Source organism: Vicia villosa, unplaced genomic scaffold, assembly GCF_029867415.1.
Source record: "Vicia villosa cultivar HV-30 ecotype Madison, WI unplaced genomic scaffold, Vvil1.0 ctg.002061F_1_1, whole genome shotgun sequence".
Taxonomy (NCBI): Eukaryota; Viridiplantae; Streptophyta; class Magnoliopsida; order Fabales; family Fabaceae; genus Vicia; species Vicia villosa.
In genome coordinates, this window is record NW_026705825.1 from 265414 (window position 1) to 285616 (window position 20203).

The 20203-nt window shown below is 35.8% G+C and overlaps 1 protein-coding gene and 1 long non-coding RNA gene across 3 annotated transcripts; one reads left to right on the forward strand and one right to left on the reverse strand.

The window, feature by feature from the left end:
• Positions 1–894: 894 nt before the first annotated feature.
• LOC131637654 (probable nucleolar protein 5-1) lies at positions 895–4181 on the reverse strand. Its single transcript, XM_058908259.1, has 9 exons — positions 4057–4181; positions 3869–3967; positions 3486–3527; positions 3152–3331; positions 2894–3058; positions 2557–2757; positions 1795–2292; positions 1587–1721; positions 895–1513 (listed from the first exon to the last, which is right to left on the reverse strand). Exons 2-9 carry the CDS (start codon positions 3944–3946, stop codon positions 1130–1132), a joined length of 1683 nt encoding a protein of 560 aa, XP_058764242.1. The 5' UTR covers positions 3947–3967; positions 4057–4181; the 3' UTR covers positions 895–1129.
• Positions 4182–14033: 9852 nt separating this feature from the next.
• LOC131637644 (uncharacterized) lies at positions 14034–15589 on the forward strand. Of its 2 annotated transcripts, XR_009294382.1 has the most exons (4): positions 14034–14195; positions 14300–14532; positions 14641–15164; positions 15271–15589. It is a non-coding gene; the product is annotated as an uncharacterized LOC131637644 (long non-coding RNA). The 2 variants fall into 2 exon arrangements; XR_009294381.1 differs by having other exon boundaries at positions 14034–14532.
• Positions 15590–20203: the final 4614 nt, after the last annotated feature.

Here is a 20203-nt window from a genome sequence, read left to right on the forward strand (position 1 = left end):
CAGATCGTCGTTGGTGGACGAAGTTGCAGTTACCAAAGTAGTTGATACATGGACGGAAGACAACAATGGCACCGGTGGTGAAGAGGCCATGGCTGAAGATCGTGTTAGCAATCTGATACCATGTTAGAAAGTTATGAGTACAATGTTCATAATTCTATTATAACTAACTTTTTCTGATTTTTCATTACTTCATTTTATAGAAGCAATCACGTAACCTTTAACAGAAGTAGAAGTTATTCTCTCCATTCCTTACTATAAGTAAAATTTAACTTTTTAGATTCATTGAATAAATGATATATCTAGTTTATATATAGTCTAAATACATCATTTATTAAATGAATATAAAATGTCAAATTTGTTTATAAAAAAGAATGGAAAGAATGGAGGGTGTGTGCTTTTACTTTTAAGTATGCGGTTTATGTTTAGGCTGGATTCTATTTTTATTTTTAAATATCCATTGTGTTAAGGAGTTATGTCATACTAGTGTATTTTGAAAGTAATCACTTGGTTGGCAGTGGTAAATCAAACTTTGTTCTATGTTCTATTAATATCATTGCCAAAGTTAGTCAACTATTTGCTTAACAACAACTTTGTTGAACTGTTTTTCTGTTGTATATAAGCTAGTCATATTTATATTTTTTAAGCAACTAGCTCTTATAATCATTGAGCTTCTTTACTTTGTTAACAACAAAGGATATAAAACAAAATTTCATTTGTGCTTTGTTGCCCTCATTCTTTGTTGAGATATCTCATCTACTTTATAGCCAAAAAGAGGGCCAAATGCCTCTCCAATACTCACTTCAAGCAAAGGCTAGTAATTAACGTCATATAACTTTTTCTGGTTGATCTCATAAATATTGAGACAAAATTTGCAAACTCGGGATCAACAAGGTGTAAATAGAACAATGGGTAGTTAACTAATTCCTCGAAAACATAATTGCATCAAATTATCCACTCAAGTCCAGAGAGACAAAATTTACCACATTAAGTAAGTTATAAGGACGCTACAAAATGCATGAAAATGAAAATTAAAAATACCACTGAAAGAGCTACTGAGTTACACAAGTATACAAAAATGGCAGCCAGTCACCAGATTGATAAGTTGATGCTAATCTCTGCAAGTTCTGCTCTAGTTGTCATTTTTCTTCTTTTTTTTGCTCTTTTTGCTTGGTACCTCAGCAGAATCTTCCTGTTCGGCGTGCTTTTTCCTCTTTTTCTTCTTTTCTCCTTCATTCAAATTTGTGTCTCCATTCTGCGTATCGTTGTTCTCAGTAGATTCCTTCCTTTTCTTCTTCTTTTCTTTTTTCACGACTTCATGTTCTGGCTCCTCGGCACTGTCTACATCAGCTGGCAAAGTTGCTTCCACTTCTTTCTTTTTCTTCTTATCTTTCTTTTCCTTCTTGTCTTTCTTCTCCTTCTTTTCTTTCTTTTTCTCAGCTGGGGTAGGCTCTGGTGTGTCTTCATCCATTGCAGACTTAAGATCGATAACGGAATCAGCTGCAGTATTATAGGTCTACAAAGAAACGATCAATCAGCACTTGATAAAACGAACTGCATTAATAATACCAAATGAACAAATAATATACCTTAGCAGGAGTTATCAGTCCTCCAGCTCCTTTCTTTTTATCCTTATCATAGGCCTCTATCTTGGGTTTCCCTTTAGCAGAACCTGCAAATCGACCTAATTCTTTGCCTTCTAGGTTCCTCAATCGCACTTCAAGCTGCACACAAAAAAATTGTAAATAAAAGTTCGCTATAAAACCATGCATGCATAACTAGAAGTATAACAAGTACCTTGGCTCTGTTTTCCAGTCCCATGGTGTTGTCTTGGCCATCTCCGAGTGCGTCACACCTGATAGCTAATGCTGTCTTTGCAGCAAGTGACCGAGAAATTTTTCCCTTGAATTTTGGAGCTGCTTGACCAATCAAGGATGCATGGTATATAAGACCATATTTGGGAGTTGCGTGTTTAGTCTTCAGTGCCCTAAAGAGAGCCTTCTCAGCACCAAGAATCTGCACAGTACTACCAGGCTGCTTTGCAAGGTTAATTAAGCTACCCCCATGAGCAATGAGGCGAGCACCAACAAGCTCCCCAACCATAGCAGTCAAATTGGGTGCGATGGTGTTCATCCTACTCTTTAGATAATCATAGAGCTGAGCTCTGTATTCCGAAAGAGACAGAACCTGGTCACATAGCTCTCTAATATTTGATAAATCTAGTTCACCGATTTCAGTTCCCATAGATATCACAGCTGCTTCTTTCACTTCGGCCTCAACTTCCTCTGTCAAAATCTGTTATGTGTTTCAGGATAAAGGAAAAATATTAAATACCAAAGTATGTAAAACTAGATATTACTTGTTAAAAGCGGAATCACAGGTTCATGACACCGTATTTTCAGTAATGCTGAGGAAAGAAAGAGTATGCGCTAAACATAGATAGAAGACAAAGTTTAAACTATCAAGATTTAGGATAAATCAAAATTATGTGACAGTCATATATACACAATGCAAAGGAGAAACAGTTGGTTGCACGTGACTACAAAACTGTATTCTTACATCAGAGAAATCAAGCTTTGCAGCATTAATGCGATCACCCATCAGCTTGACAGACCTTGCATATTGGATGTTATCCTGAATGATTTTGGTAAGTTCTGGAAAATGCCAACCATACCATTCTCGGACTCTCATGGCATACGTATTCAACTCTTTATCAAGATCATCAAGTAAACCAATAGCCTGGACGATCATGGTGTCCACCTAATAAAAAACATCTCAAGGTCAGGAAAATGTTGTTATTCAAAGAAAAAAAAGTATCAGGCAACAAAAAAAAGAACCAATACACAAACATTTTGCATCAATAATTAACATAATTCCCAGTGAACAGAATACACACCTTGTCAGCACTAAACTTCAGTTTGTATCTTGAGAGACTATGAGACAAACCCAAGCTCATCGGAGCCATGTCTTGAACAGCAAGACCTGATATGAGTTCAGTCAATTGATATCGAACACCTCGCATCAACTCCATAACAGCATTGTTGTGAACACAGTCGATTTTCTGAAATATTAAACAAACAAAAAAAGTTAGCTATTTGAAGAAAAATATGTAAATTACCATCACAAGTTTCTAAGAGAAATTTAAGTAGCTGACCAGTTTATCCTTAATGATATTCCCCAGCTTCGAATCAGCTACAGCTAATGTCTCATTATCACAATGAGCACGCAGGAACTTGCGCAGACCCTTGCTAGCTTTTCCATCAATCAAACAACTAGCTGCCTCTAGGGCTTCTGCTGTGTTCTCAAACTTGGAAAACGCTTTCAACTTGACCACCTATTTATGCATCACATAGGGTTAGCTTCATAAACTACGAGAAACTTGACACATATAAACAGGCTAACTGCACAGTTTCCCCATTGTGATTCTCCTAACATCAATAAACACACAATCAAGGGAAATAGGAGAGAGAACAGATGCAGGGTATAACCTTTCTTGCAGCATCAGCAGTGGAAAAATCCAGAGATAAATCCTGAAGTTTGCAAAATAAAACTAGATTAGATCAAATTAGTCACCACTGTTTTACAACAACAAAAGAAATTAAGGGTAATAGAGCATTGTATGAATCCATGCTAAACAGAACCTCATAAACCCTAACAGATTAAATAGTTAAATAGGACTATAACAAGTATATACATCAGAGATCATAAACGTACAAGATACAAACTTTTCAACAATTACAACTAATTACAACTAAAATTAAAAACAAGTTTCCTTCAAAAACTGAAAATAAAACCAATAAATAAGAAAAATCTCAAACAAAAATGATAGATTTATACTATGAACAGTTTATACGAAAATAATGATAATCACCTGAACTTCAGAAAGCTTTCCTTCATTGAGAACTTTGAAAAGGGCAAAACCCGCCGGCGTTTCAAACAGTACAAGCATTTTACCAGATTTTCAACAAACCTGAAAAACAAATCATGAAATCTTGCGTTATTAGTGCATGAATGAGACGATAAGGAGAAAGAAGGAAGAAGAGGGCGAAAAGTATTGACCTTTGTTGAGACTGGTTTTGCGGTGTGCGGGGAGAATGAAACGCGACAGAGGAACAAGGTGAAGGTTTTTTCTTTAGTAGGGTTTAGGTTACACTGTTTGTCTAGGGTTTCGATTTTGTTTTGTTTTTTATTTTTTTTAAATACGAGGGTTTAACCTTTCAATTATGGATTTTTTAAAAAAATAAATTGTTTTTTATAAAAATATTCTAGTAAAAAATTGATATTGATTATTTAGGCTAGGGTTGGACATCGGTTGGGCCGGATCGGTTCTCGGGCCCAAAAACCCAAATCGCCCCAACCATTGGTTGAAGAATAAAGAACCTTCTGACCTGTCCAGTTGTGGACTGTGGTTGTTGTCGGGTTTAATTTATTTTTGGATCGGTTTAATAATGCGGTTTAATCAGTTTTAAAAATAAATAATTCCATTTCAAAATCAATCAAATTTACACATTGGGCTCATGATGGTCCATTTTTAAGTCTGCAAAAGCAATCATTTGAATATATATATATAATTATTTTGGGGTATTTGATGGGTCAAACAGTGGGTTCAAAATAAAGTACTTCTGAAATCTGTTTCATTTAAAAACACACATATACATAATTATATATATTAAACATCTACAAATCTTTATTCACTCGAGACCATGTACTACAATTTTAAAAACCAAGTTCTTGAGCATTCCAAGTTGTTTCATCAATAAACTCAACCACAACCTTATGATATCAAAGCAACAACGGTGTTGATTTAAAAACTAATAAATAATGTTGATTTAGCTAACTAAAATTATGAAAGATTAAAATAATATGCATACAGTACCTGCTTTGACAGAATCTTCCTTAATCCAGCATCCAAATCATCTAAAAACTAATAAATAGTCTTGATTTAGCAAGTAAAATTGTGAAAAACTAAAAGGATGATATGACAAATCTTGCTTTGCCATCCAGTACCTATTTTGACATAAACCAGAAACCAAGTTCTGCCAAATTCTACCAAATCTTGCTTTGCCATCCAGTACCTGCTTTAACAGAAACCAGAAACATAATTACAAATAAATATGTGTTATGATAAAAACATAATTACTTGTAAAGCAATTGTAACTTTCATTCCTTACCCGAAACAAACTTCTACCACTAAATTACTATGAAATCAGAAGTGGCTGCCCAAAATGTTACGAGTCGTGGCTTCAAAACTAACTTACTAATTATAGTGGGTTAAATATTATGTCATTGAAGACTCCAAAAAAATCAAAAAGTGGCTGCAAATATAAGATAAAAATGGTTTAGTATCTCAGAAAATGGTTGCAAGTATAAGAAAAAGTAGGCTGTATAAGGGAAAAAATTCAACATATACCTAAAGGTGATTTAAACAGACCCAGCCTGCTCTGGAACAGTTGCTCCAATGGTAACACCTATATGAAACTCTGCAACGTACCAAAAAATATAGTGAGGCTAAAGTCATTGAAATAATGTTAAAAAAAGATAGTTTTGTTTCATTAAATACCTGAACATATTTCATCAATTATGTCATATTCTTCAAGCATATCAAGGATATTTGAGTCGTTCTCGTCAGAAGGCATCAACAAATTTTGAGAACAAATAAGCGCCTCGGCCATTGCCAGACTTAAAGAACTCCTATACACGTCAAAAACTCTCCCCCCAGTGCTAAAAGCACTTTCAGATGCTATGCTTGAAAGAGGTGTTTGATGAAAGTATTTTGGGTAAATATTTTCTAATATCGTATCCACAGAGACTGAGTTAATATTGCTGCCATTCTATAGTCGAATTATAATGAGTAGTGAAAAGTATTGGTTTTGATTGTTTAATCTCAAATTGCAAATAACAGAATAGTAATTGAATGACTAAAAGCTTAAAGGACGAATAATAATGGTGAATGAATATGTTGAGTTCTAGGGTTCATCAACCTATTCATATGCAATAATCAATTAATCCACAAGTGAACATTATCTAAGTTATTATCTTCATTCATCCTCAAAACTGATATTATGTCTAATGATCAATTTAGAACCACCTCTACCGGTATGATATTCGATCTCTCATAATAACTATAAAGATAAAGGGAATTAACCACAATGATTTATGAAAACTTCTTCAAAATCTTATCTCTGAGTATTAATCAACAAGTCAATATAAGAACCTAGGGCAAAAGTATAAACCCTGTCTCTCGATTGATAGTTTAACAATGATGTAAAATAAAAGCAAGATTCTTTATTGATAATAAAACTTAAACAATTGTTCACAAAAAGTAATTGCATCTTCATAGGTTAACTACTACCTTAAACTCAACACAATGGGGTTTAGCTCTCCATAGACATGAAGAACACACAAAGCTTCATAGAGGGATTCATCTTCATCAAGGGAATGTCTTCAATTGATGTTGAATTCTCCGTCGGATGTTGTTCTCTGTTCTGGAATAGGATTGCTCTCTGAAATTCGCTCACCAAAGATCTCTCTTCTTATGAGGATTAGGGCTTCTATTTATAACTTTATTTCTTTTCACGCAGCTCCCGCGACGCGGCACGGATTGGCGAGGCGCGAGCCAAAGTTATAAGTGATGGCGCGTCTCGCCCCTTATAACCGCGGCTCGGCCTCTGCTTCATTCGTCTTCTTTGTGATTTCTCTTCTCTAGAACCTCTACGCCTTCGTGTTTCTTCGTCTTTTACTTTTCAACTTTAAAATCTGCACAAATAACACCCAAAGTGATGCAAGTCGCTCTACAATTAGCATCGAACCTCTAAAGTTCAATTCTAACCATAAAATCCTTAAAACTCAAAAGATATGTTCAACTTAAGATCAAAAGGTAGTTATTTTAACACATGAAAATACTACTAATTCACTCCTAACAAACTCTCCCCAACTTAGAGTTTTGTTTGTCCCTAAACAAAATTACTTACCTCAATGATTACAACAATACATACCAACCATCATGCAACAAGTTTTTCAAAAAGTTTTTCAAATGGTTCAATTCAGTGACCAACTCAGATACTCTTCATCTTCCTGCAAACTCAGAACATACACATGAAACAGATTTTGAAAGGAAATTACCTCCAGAAGTTCAAAACACTACACAACCGCAGTTGAATCAGCACTAATCACTCTCATCAAAAAGTATGATGAATAAAAGAGGGGTTAAACACTCATCCAAACAATTAAATCAACAAATATCCATATCATACGTTCACCATATTGTTAGCATCAAGTCTTGTGGAATCTGAGAATCGAAAGGTCTTTATAGGGTTGTAATGTGGTTTAGATTCAAAGAAAAAAAGATGTTCAAGGGTTGTTCCTATTCTAGGGAAGCATCCGAATCACACAACTCATTCCTTTTTTCTCTTATACCATTAGCTTTCTCACCCTTCATCTTTTCATTCGTAGCTCGATGCTTCTTTTCTTTTCAACAACTTTCCAAGTTCACACGTTGTTGTTCTTTTGTTTCTTTTCTCTTTTTTTTTTCAATCTACGGAGTTCTTTTGTTCTTTGCAAATCACCACCTGTACTTACTCTTATTTTGATTATGAATCTCCCCAACTTGGAGATCAACCTGTATTCAGATTCTATGAATGCTCCCTTACTTTCTATAAAGGTAAAAGAGAAAACACATCACCAGAGTTTATGGTTGATGGTCCAAAACAAAACTTTTCATTGAGATCAAAACCTCACCAGATGTTTTTCTTGGTGCATATTATGAAATTCATCTTGACCTCAGTCTCAAAGAATGGTTAGCAAAGGATCACACTCTCACAGGAAAAAAATAAGTCTTAAGATGGAATAGGCTCAAAGAAACTCTCATATTCAAACAAGTGCCTAAGTCCTTTTCACAGATTTCCACAAAACGATGCGACAATTGGTTTAGCAAAATACAAACATGTCAAAGTAATCGATGGTCTCCTGCATATAGTAAACAATGGAAAGTTTTCCTCACAATGGTTAAGGCTAAGCCGATCCAACAAAAATTGTGTACCACGAAGAACTTCTATTAGTATTTACTAACAACCTACGTTTCATGCACACACTAAATGTTTGAGTTTGAAATTCCATACCTGCCTTGTCACTTTTATTGAAAAAGAAAGGGAAAAATTAATTTTTCAAAAATTTCCACTCACTACCACTTTCACGCATGTCGCTCCATTGTTGGTACTCTCATTGTCTTACTTGAGATTTTCATTTTGCTATGGAACTACTCATTCTAAACTGGGGACAAATAATAAAAAGACACATTCATTCAAACAAAAAAAAGTACTGAACTGAGTCATGATGACATAAATGCCACCTACAATCCATGACAATAAAAAAAATACTAAACAACAGGAAATAAAATATCATCAGTCAACAAATAAAACAAAAGTTAACATCATCCATCCTCCACAATCACCACATGGGATCCTCATCATCGTCGTCCTCCTCCTGCACTTGCTCCTTCTGCTCCGGCTGCTCAACTCCACTAGTCGCACCACCCTCCACGGGATAAGGATCGGACTCCGGCCATCCACAGTACGTGAAATAGCTCTCCCGAGTGGGAAAGGTACACTCTTCAGGGGGACAGATGGAGTTCCTGTACTGCTGCTGCATAGCATCATGCAAGAAAATCAGAGATCTCTGGTTGGCCTCCCACATGGAGGCGTAGTAATGATGGGCAACCAGTGGGTCAATGGTGGGAGGAGGGCCTGCAGAAGGTCCGGCTTGAGAGCTAGTGGTTGCAGCTTGCTGATCTTTCTCAAAAGGGGTTTTACAGAATCTGTCAATATAAGTATCATCAATGGTGGTGTGAATCACTAAGTGTCCCTTATCAAAACAATCCACTCCCTCAGCATGGCATAACCCATTAATCAGACCTGGGAATGGCAGTATACATTTATCATTGATGCCATGCTCAGCGTCACTCAAAGTTGCTCTCCTCAATTCTTGTGCTATAATGAAACACAATGACTCTCATCAGTAATGTTGCATCCATTGGAATGGTGGTAACATGTGCTCGGGGTCGGATGTTATAACTCACAATTGAAAGCACAGCTCGAGCATCGATGTTTAGATCTTTTCTGTGATAGTGCACTGGGGCTCCACTCTTTCCAAGTACCGGTCCTCGTCCGTTGGCACAAATCTTCCTTGTAACATCATCCACCCTATATGATGTTTCCAACAGATGCTTTCTATAATAGCATTTTTCACACTCTGGTAGTTGCAGCGGGTTACCCAAGAACTCACTGATAGCCTGTCGGTCGGACCAGATAGTGTGACCCCTAACAAATGTCTCATAATTGTAGGCCACAGTTTCTGGGGTGAGTTTGAGAGCGTTTGCATAGAACTCCCTCACTATGTCCATGTTGATTTCTTGATGAGGTTCGAACACGCGGTTCCACTTACGGTGTTCAAAATAACTCCACAGTGTACCGTACTCACCCTCTTCATTTGGGACAATCAGTTTCTCAGGGAGGATGGTGCGAGAGGTTAATTGAGCAAACCTCTCCTTTTGTGCAGGTCCCAGGAAGAGTCTGGTGTTGGTTTCCCGAGTATTTACACCACGAGGACCGGGACTTGTGGTCTTTGTGCGACTTTGCTTGGCTGGTTGCATCTGCACAGATGGATAAAAATAACCACATAAACAGCATTACACCTCATCAGATAAAAAAAACTGCAGAATTTGACACAGTCGCGGCTCGCTGGCTCGTGGCACGGTGCGACTGTGGGCGAAAAATTGAAAGAGGTATGGCGGTGCAGTGGTACATCCACACACAACTCAATTGTTAGTCTTACCACAACCAGAATCCTTTATATAGTCTTCTAACCTAGGGTTTTTCCGAATAACCATTCAACTTGCTTGAATCTACCTACCCATTCTTAGGGTTTCAATTCTTCTCTTTTATGAAATTGAAGGGAAAGAGAAGGAGGAACATACCTTGATTGGCGGTGGGGACGAGATGCTGACGTTAATAGTGACAAAATTTCAAATTTTTTGCTCGAGCCTCGTTGGTGGAGGGTCACTTCTTGGTGTGGGGCAAACAAATGAAGTGGGGTTTACAACAAAACCCTATTTCAGTGTTTTTAAAAAACTGAAATTCGCGAAACCGCACCTCGGTCCTTAGTGGCGAGGCGCGTTAAACCTTCTGATTTAGTGTCGCGGCGCGCAGTCCCTCTGGCGAGGTGCACTAGTTTGAAAATAATTGTTTCTTCTTTTGTTTGCCCTCTATTTGCCATAGTGACTGATGATATATAAACAAGAATACTAAAATAAAGTAAATAAATGAAAATTCTTACCATGTTGGGTTGCCTCCCAACAAGCGCTTTGTTTAACGTCGTTCGAGCTCGACGGTCCATGCTTTCAAGGACTTAGAAATGGTGCGCGCTGCTCCACTTCCCCGAAGTAATCTTTCAACCGTTTTCCATTAACGACCCAGCTCTCATTTGTTTTAGGATTCTCTACCATAATGGCTCCATGATCGTATACCGCTTTTACTACCAATGGTCCAGACCATTTTGGTGTCGCTTTACCCGGAAATACTTTTAGTCTTGAGTTGCACAATAGCACCATTTGTCCAACTTGAAAGTAGTTCTGAAATTGATTTTTAGCATCTTTGGGTTCTCCCTTGGTGGCATCGATTCGGAAGATAACAGTCTTATTCTTTGGATGCTTTTTGGCTTCAAACAGATTAAACTTTACTTCTTCATCTTGCACCCTTACTTTCATGATCCCCGCATCCATATCAATCATCATCCGGGCGGTTTTCATGAATGGTCTTCCCAGAATTACTGGTACCTCATGATCTTCTCCCATGTCAACTACCACAAAATCCACCGGGAAAAAGAACTTATCTACTTTTACTAGCAAGTCTTGAACCACTCCATATGCTGAAGTGATAGACTTGTCGGCTAATTGCAATGTCAGCCTAGTAGGCTTCATCACAATATTCCTTAGTTTCTTGACAATGGATAAAGGGATTAAGTTGATGCTAGACCCCAGATCAATCAACCCATCACCAGTGAAGTTACCTCAAATATTTAATGGCAAAATGACTCGTCCCGGATCGGAGGTCTTAGCACTTTTCCTTTTCTCCATCCTCTCATTTCCCTTCTTGGTCTCATCTGTTTCTCTCTCTTCATCTTTATTCATCTCGCTTACAATGATTTCATTCTCCTCGTCTTCCGCAGCACGATTATCATCTTCCTTCTCAGTATCATTGGCTTCAATTTCCTCATTACCACCTGTTTGACCTGTTCTAGTTACCACTACTTTGCAATGTTCTTTCGGATTCTCTTGAGTGTTGGCGGAGAATGTCGCATTCGACTGATTAGATGCAATTTGTTTTGCAAGTTGCCCCACTTGAGTTTCCAAATTTTTGATTGCTGCATCTTGGTTTTTCTGGTTTGTCATTGACATCTGCATGAATTGCGTCATAGTTTCTTCCAACTTAGACGGTCCTCCTTGTTGTTGTGGTGGCGGTTGAGTGTAAGGTTGAAATGTTTGCTGTTGGTAACCTTGATTGTTAGGTCTTTGTTGATAACCTTGATTGTTATTCCTTGGAGGATAACTCTGTTGATACGATGGAAGATTTGGGTACTGATTTTGCCTTTGTCCTTGGTTGTTGTTCATGTAGTTCACTTCTTCTGCCAAGACTGGTGGGCAAAATCCGGTTTGATGATCTCCTTTGCATAACTCACACTTAGCAACTTGATAGGAATTTGAGACTTCATTCAACTCTTTGATTTGTCGTGGAAGTTTGGACATTTGTTGTGTCAAAAGCTCCATTTGTGAAGTTAGCAATTTGTTTTAAGGCAACAGAGCATCACTATTAGTTAGCTGTAATAATCCAGGTTTCTTATCTCTGACAGTTCGATCATGATTACCCTGTCGGTCATTTAGAGCCATTCTCTCAATTATCTGAATTGCTTCAGCAGTTGTTTTGGACATTAGTGATCCACCAGCTGTGGCGTCCAAGAGTGTCTTATTTGTAGGTGTAAGACCGTTGCGGAACATGTGAATTTGATCAACTTCTGCAAATCTGTGTCCCTTGCATTTCCTCAACATAGCTTTATATCTTTCTCAAGCTTCATTCAATGATTCATTACTACTTTGAGAAAATACCGCAATTGCTGTTTTAGCGTCAAAGAACCTCTACGCCTTCGTGTTTCTTCGTCTTTTACTTTTCAACTTTAAAATCTGCACAAATAACACCCAAAGTGATGCAGGTCGCTCTACAATTAGCATCGAACCTCTAAAGTTCAATTCTAACCATAAAATCCTTAAAACTCACAAGATATGTTCAACTTAAGATCAAAAGGTAGTTATTTTAACACATGAAAATACTACTAATTCACTCCTAACAGTGTTGCAAAAACATCCCTAACCAAAGTAGCCAATATGGGATAAAGTGTAGAATTCTCCTTCCACCATTTTAGAATGTTAAAATTTTCAGCATCTCCCCAACATGGGTTACCTAAGTACTTCTCTAGTTCATTTTGATTAATAACGATGTCTTTCTCCTTCACGGGAAAACATATAAGTTAATATTCAGAATTGACAGAAAAAAAACAGTAACAACCATCACAGAAAAACATACAAGTTAAGGGGATTACTTAAATGAGTTTTAAGTACATATAAAAATTGAGTGGAATCTGTTTCACAAATTTTGATGACTTTACTTCAAGCGTTGTCATAAACTAGTGGAGAATAAAATAACATACTTATTAAGATAGACTCTTCAAAAAGAATCAAAATTCAGTCAAGATAACAATAAATTTTAGGCATTAACTTTGGTTTAAATATGTTTTTTTAGTTATATTTTCATGACATACTACGCACGGATCTCGCGGTTTTGTTAAAAAATTCATGAATAAATATAATATATTATAAATAATAAAAAAAGATTATAATAGATATTATGTATAAAATATTGAGATCCGTGCAGGTTTAGTAAATATATATAATATAATGATGGTTAAGAAATATATATAAAAAATATACAAATTAATTAGTTTTGTTATATTGGAAATATATATTTTAATAGAAAAAATAAATGAAGTAATTAAGTGGTCATCTACCCGTGCGTTTGCACGGTAGACTATAAAAGATATTTAAATTAAGTGCTCTCGATCCGTCAAAAATATATATTTTAATAGAAAAAAAATTATTAAGTCATTTACCCGTCCTTTCGCACGGGTCACACAGATCGTTATAAATAGTAAATGAATATAGTATAATACTGGTTATATATATATATATATATATATATATATATATATATATATATATATATATATATATATATATATATATATATATATATATATATATATATATATATATATATATATATATATATATAAAGTAGAATTTATAGTAATTGTTATAATAATAAATAAGTAAAATTATTTATATATTTAAATATATTCATATAATTAGTATAATATAGAAGTTTGTGAAATCTATTTTTATTTTTTAGTAAATGTAAATCATATAACTATAAATTTATTGAATATTATTATGATATTTTTTAATTGGTTTGGCATTAATCCTGGAGGCTCGAGTAATAGATTTAAAGGGCACGTGTATTTTGTATATTGTTAATTTATACTCCTTCCATCTTAATATATAAGATAAAAAAATCACTTATTAAAAATTAAAAACATAATTATTAGCATTAAAATTGTGTTTTCATGAAAAACAAATAAAATAAATTTAATACATTTTATAATTATTTGTGTGTAGTTAGTTTTTTATTTACGATTGAAATAAATGAATTGAAGAATCATATTTAATTAATGGAAAAAAATCTATTAACAATATATAAAAGTTAAAGTACCTGGAAATTCCACATTAACCTAACTGATTCCAAACATAATTAGTCTAACAAGTAAGGGTAATTTAGTCTAATTAAACAATACTCAAATCTGGTTGATTTCGTATTTAATGCTGCTAATGTGGCGTGCTTACAAAAAATGTTAGAATTTATTCTGTTTTGTTTTTTTTTCACTTCCTTCCTTCTTTTTCTTCTTCACTCTTCTTTTTATGCTAAACTATAATCCTCTCTCTCAAGTTTCTCATTCCTCTACTCTCTTCCATCTCTCACGTTTCATCTTCTGTTTGTCTTTTTTCACTTCCACCCTTCTTTTTCTTCTTCTTGCATAGAGTAGGTTTTATCACTGATAGTCATTCTTTTAAACTGAAATAGGTTATTTTGATTAGTGAATAGATTTTGTATTAGTTAAAAATATTTTGGGTTTATTTTTGCAGGTGGTTAAGGGCGGAATATTACAGATGAACTCGATCTACAGAAGTCAATGAAGTGGGCAGCGGAGGTGGTGGTTGTTTTGCTGATGGATCTGAAGGTACTATTGTTGATTTCACTGAAGAGAATCTTGGATTTTAACATGGGTTGCTTTCTCCGTTACTTTCTCAGATCTACACACCGAATATGGTCTCAAATTCCTCAACGATTTCCTCTCCGAAAAAACCTATATCTCTCGGTAAACTCAAACCCTTTCAAATTTAATCCCAATTTATTTATTGTTTCAAATTTTTCTGAGAATTTGATAATTGAAAAATTGTTTTTTGTTTGTTTTTCCATGATTCAGGATCAAATCACAAAGGATGATATTAAAGTTTATGGAGCTGTTACTGAGAAAAATTGTGGAAATCGTTAAAGGATAATGGTGTATATGTTAATTTGTTTTGTTGGAGTTTTGTTGGAATTTGAACGATGTTGTAGATATTATTACTAGAGGTTGTCAATGAAAAGCTGGGAAACATGTTGAATATGAAGTTATTGTCAAGGATAATGAATTGGTTGCAACTGAATACATTGATGATTACATACAAGTTTTTCAAACTTAGTGAAGTGATGCACTGTTCTATCTCTTTTTGTTCTGTGTTTTTTCTCTTACACAAATTGTGTGTTGATTTCAGTTCAAATTGTTTTGAGCTTTAACACTGATTATCATCTCTAACTGCAGAGAAGAATTAAACATAAATTTACGTGAAGCGGATTCATAATTAAATAACTGTGTGGTAGATTTTCTCGATTTTGTCCTGGTGATGGCATAGAAGTTGAGAAACTCATATGAAGCAACAATATTTTCTCTGCAGTTCATCACTTCAAGTAAGTTAATCCATTTTAATAATATTACTGCAAATTATTTTTATAATTTAGTTTTGAATTTTGTCTTGGTAGCAAATAAAAATCTTGCATGACATGGTTTTTACAGTGAAAGATCTTTCAGAGCAAGCAACATTAAATTGTCTACAGAAATTATTAGCAGCTTCATTGGTTTTTCCAGTGAAAGATCTTTTAGAGCAAGCAACATTAAGGTTTTTGCAGTGAAAGATCTTTTAGAGCAAGCAACATTAAATTGTCTACAAGAATTATTAACAGCTTCATTATGTGAATCAGACGTGACAATTAGAGTTTCATATGCAGATTTGATAACATCGTCTAAGGGACTTTGGATTCTATATTGGAACTGCAAAATGTGTGTGCTGTGTTAAAACTTGAATGGCAAAAATTGTTATATCGATGGTAATGTTTTAAAGTATATTGAAATGTATTGAAAATAAAAATGAATTAAACAAATTAATTTGGAATGTTTACAATTTTTTAGTTGGAATATTTTCATTTATTTGCAATAAATTTAGTTTTTCTTTTATAGTAATAATATACTATATATTTAAGGTAATATATCAAGATAAAAAATAGTAGATTATCTTAAATGTCAATAAAAAACTTCAAAATTAATTTAAGCTTTTATCAAGACATAAATGTTATTTTAAAAGTTTTTTTATCCATGATAATAGTTATAGAATAAACAAATCATACATATTTACATTTAAAAAAAACAATAATTTACTAAAATTAAGAAAAAAAAGAGTAATGTGAAGAATATATTGATTCTCTATTTTCTACATAATATAAAATATTTATATATTTTAGAATTATAATAAGAATATTGTTTACGGGTTAGACTATTTCTTTTTTGTTTTTATAAATTATACGGGTCTATAATTTAAAAGTTATAAAATAAATTTATTGAATTTAATTCAATTTTATTGAATCATATAAATCAGATGAGTCGAAGATATTTCTTAATTTGATTGTTAAATTTGTTTGTATAATTAAATGAGAGAAAGTTTTAATTCCGGTTTGAAATGGTATATATAATTGAAAAAATTCAATTTGGTTGTAACACCCCACACATATATGTCTAGAATAATATGCATAAAGTATTAAATAAGGTTCATAAGACAACAATTACATAATGTTTGCAGCGGAAATAGAAGTACGCAAATACATAAGCCGAATGTATCATGGCCAAAATATAAGTACATCATAGGAGTACATATCCAAAATACAATAGATAGTAAGCACGATAAGGAACTAAAAGGAACATCCAAGCATCATCAAAAGATCTAATCCATCTTTCTCTTACCGCGATCTTGTCTCGAACCACCTGAAAAAATATAATTGGAATGGGATGAGATTACTAAATCTCAGTGAGTCCGCCTATCCTACTAGTCCACTCGGATCTAAAGGGAACATGCTAAAAAAATGAACGAATCCACCATTGATTCGGGGTTATTCTTACTTCCGGTACAAATACGGAGCAAATAATCAATTCATCCGCCATTGGATGAATAATGCAAATATACAATTATATAAGCAACCAAGTATGCAGAACCCGCATCCATATACGGGGAATCCAGAAACGCGTTAATGCCTCGACTAGGTTATAAAAACACACCCTCGATGAATCACGCCCATGCCTATTGTCAAGAGACTTGTACAAGCACACCGCAAGATGATTAGACGGGTTCACACAAGCCTAAACGGTCGCGAGATGACCTTAGCCTAATTGGCGTCATTGTCCCATTAACCATCTTCACGCACATGTGTTAACACCGAGTACAATACGCCATATTGACACATGGGTCCATCGGGCGAAAGCCTAGTGATGTAGCCTACATGGCACCACTAGAGATGGTTTACCTGTCATGCGTAGGCCTACTTGGCCGCATAACACCACCATACCGAGCACGCAAGTGTGTTAACGCCAAGTGGGAAATGCATCAAGACCCTCACAAGCACACTGCAACGGTAGCTCAGGTGTGAGCCCAAGATCACACGATCGGGGCTGTCCCATTGGTCACAAAGCCCGGGATGTAACGCAACCTAGCCCCCGGCCCGTTTCGATTCAAGCATACACACACACAATCTCCAAATCACACAAGCACACAATCCCAATTGTTTAACCAAAACAATGGGCATTAACAAGATATTCACATCTCATCACAACATAACATTCGTATTTAAACATAATATAGCAATTAAGTGCAATGAAATTAATTCATTCTTAATAATGCATAATTCACATATTAAAATTACCACATCCATGATCATATACAACATTATCATGTTTAAATATCAATTAAACAAGTCTCTCATGACTAAGAAGACACTCGGTTCCCTATACGGAACGGAACTATTCTCGGGGGAAAATAGTCACGTACAATTTCACTTGACAAGACACACTAAGTGGGTTCAAATATGATTAAATCAAATATTTTGGTTTGGGGACCAATTCTATTAGAAAGTACACGTCTCTAGCTTTCCAACGATATAAAGTTTGCGCAATTCCGATACCCGAGTCAAAAGTTATGAATTTCTAAAGTTTGCTGATTTTTTCCCTTTTAACCCAGTGTAACGGGTTACGCCAAATCCGTAACCGGTTACGGGCACGAAAAATAGCCCAAAATTGCATTTTCAGCAGCGTAACCGGTTACACCAACACCCGTAACCGGTTACACTGCACCAGAATCATTTTTCTGCATTTTAAGGGTTCTATAACAGTCCCAAATGCTCTATAATGATTCCCCTACATCCTACATATAGTTCTAACGAATTTCTAACATATTAATATAATCAGAACCAACAGCATGCAAGAATTAACATGAAAATTAGCATATTTAACATCACATGTTTATCAATTATCTCACAATCCCTAAGCCCCAATCATAACCCTCACATGCAACCCCAAAGCATCTAACTAAGGACTCACCTTAGGAGAAGATGAAGATGATGATGAAGCTGTAGCAAGATGGAGATGATGAAAGGAACAAGGTTTGGACAGAATTCTGGTGCATGCAAGAAGTGAGCTTGGACCAAGTTTTTGGAACTTTCTTCCTCTTCCTCTCTTTCCACGCTTCCTTCTCTTTCTCTCCCTCTCAAAATTCTGTTTTTGGACAAGGAAAGAATGAGGGATCCAAACAAGTCCCAATTCTATATTAGGGTGAAAGTACTATAATGCCCCCATAGTTACTAATTGGCCTAATTGTTACATTAAGCTTACTAATAAAAAGGCGTATTATATTTGTCTCACTAATCATATCACATTATATTAATGATAATAATTCAGACGATATAATACCGGGTATTACATTCTCCCCCCCACCCCTTAAATAGAATTCGTCCTCGAATTCAAAGAAAACTTACCAAAACAAGTGAGGATAGGATTCCCGCATCTCTGATTCAAGCTCCCACGTAGCTTCCTCAGGACGCGTCTCATCCCACATTACTTTCACGATGGGTATCTCCTTACTCCGTAGAGACTTGCTGGCACGCTCCATGATACGACAGGGTTGAGGATCATAGGAAAGATCTGGTTTTACTTCAACAGAATCCGGAAGAATAGGATGGAAAGTGTCGGGCACGAACTTCCGGAGCTGAGATACATGGAACACGTCATGCAGCCCGGATAGTGAAGGTGGTAATGCCAACTGATAAGCCACTTCACCTACCCGACTCATAATCTCATATGGTCCCACATACCTCGGACTGAGCTTTCGCGTTTTGAATGGTCCTCCTAATCTCAATCTTGGAGTGACCTTCAAATACACATGATCACCAACTTCAAATTCCAAAGGTCTCCTTCGCTTGTCTGCATAATTCTTTTGTCGGTCTTGGGCTTTCTTAAGATTATCTTGGATCATCTTAACTTTCTCGGTAGTTTCTTGTATGATCTCCGGTCCAAGAATACTCTTCTCTCCTACCTCTACCCAACATAGTGGTGATCGACATTTTCTCCCGTATAGAGCCTCATAGGGAGCCATACCCAAACTAGCATGGTAACTGTTGTTATATGCGAATTCTACCAACGACAAATGATCTTTCCAACTCCCACCTTCTTCTAGAATGCAAGCTCTCAACATATCTTCAATCGTCTGGATTGTCCTCTCCGTCTGCCCATCGGATTGAGGATGGTTAGACATACTCATATCCAGTCTAGTCCCCAATTCCTTATGAAACACCTTCCAAAATCTCGAGGTGAATTTTGGATCACGATCGGACACTATACTGGACGGCACGCCATGCAACCGTACAATTTCTGCTATGAAAAGCCTCGCGAGATGAATCACCTTATGAGTGGTCTTTACAGGTAAAAAGTGAGCAGACTTAGTCAACCTGTCCACTATTACCCATATAGAATCATGCCCGCCCCGAGTACGAGGTAATCCCACAATGAAATCCATGGAGATAGAATCCCATTTCCAAGTTGGTATCTCCAGTGGCTGCAACATTCCTCCTGGCCTCTGATGCTCAATCTTAACTTGTTGACAAATGGGACATTGTGATACATACTCTGCAATCTCCTTCTTCATTCCTGGCCACCAAAAGTCCTTCCTCAAGTCTTGATACATTTTGGTCGATCCAGGATGAATAGAAAATCTACTCTTGTGTGCTTCATCCAGAACCAAACGCTTCAACTCAGAATCGTTTGGTATACACATTCGTTGCTTAAACAAGATTACTCCATCAGGTGCTCTCTCAAAATCAGGCATGCCTTCGCTCACTTGTAACTGTTCATCATACCCCTGTGATATCCGAATTCTTTCTCGTAGCTCATTCTGGATGCTCAAGTTACTAATCAACACGCCATTGGGCGTCCATTCGAACTGAAGGTTAAGATCTCGAAACTTTTCTAACAATCCATGTTCTAACATCATCAACTCTGCAACTCGAAATTCCTTCCTGCTTAATGCATCTGCTACTTTGTTAGCCTTTCCTGGATGATACTTCAATTCAAAGTCAAAATCTTTAAGGTACTCCATCAATCTTCTTTGTCGCATATTCAACTCTTTCTGGTCGAA

Coding starts and splice junctions, on each gene's coding strand:
- LOC131637654 (XM_058908259.1), bottom strand. CDS start 3,946: ATGCTTGTACTGTTTGAAACGCCGGCGGGTTTTGCCCTTTTCAAAGTT. Junction 3,528..3,868: donor GAAAGCTTTCTGAAGTTCAG/GTGATTATCATT, acceptor TGCAAACTTCAG/GATTTATCTCTGGATTTTTC. Junction 2,293..2,556: donor CAAAGCTTGATTTCTCTGAT/GTAAGAATACAG, acceptor AACACATAACAG/ATTTTGACAGAGGAAGTTGA.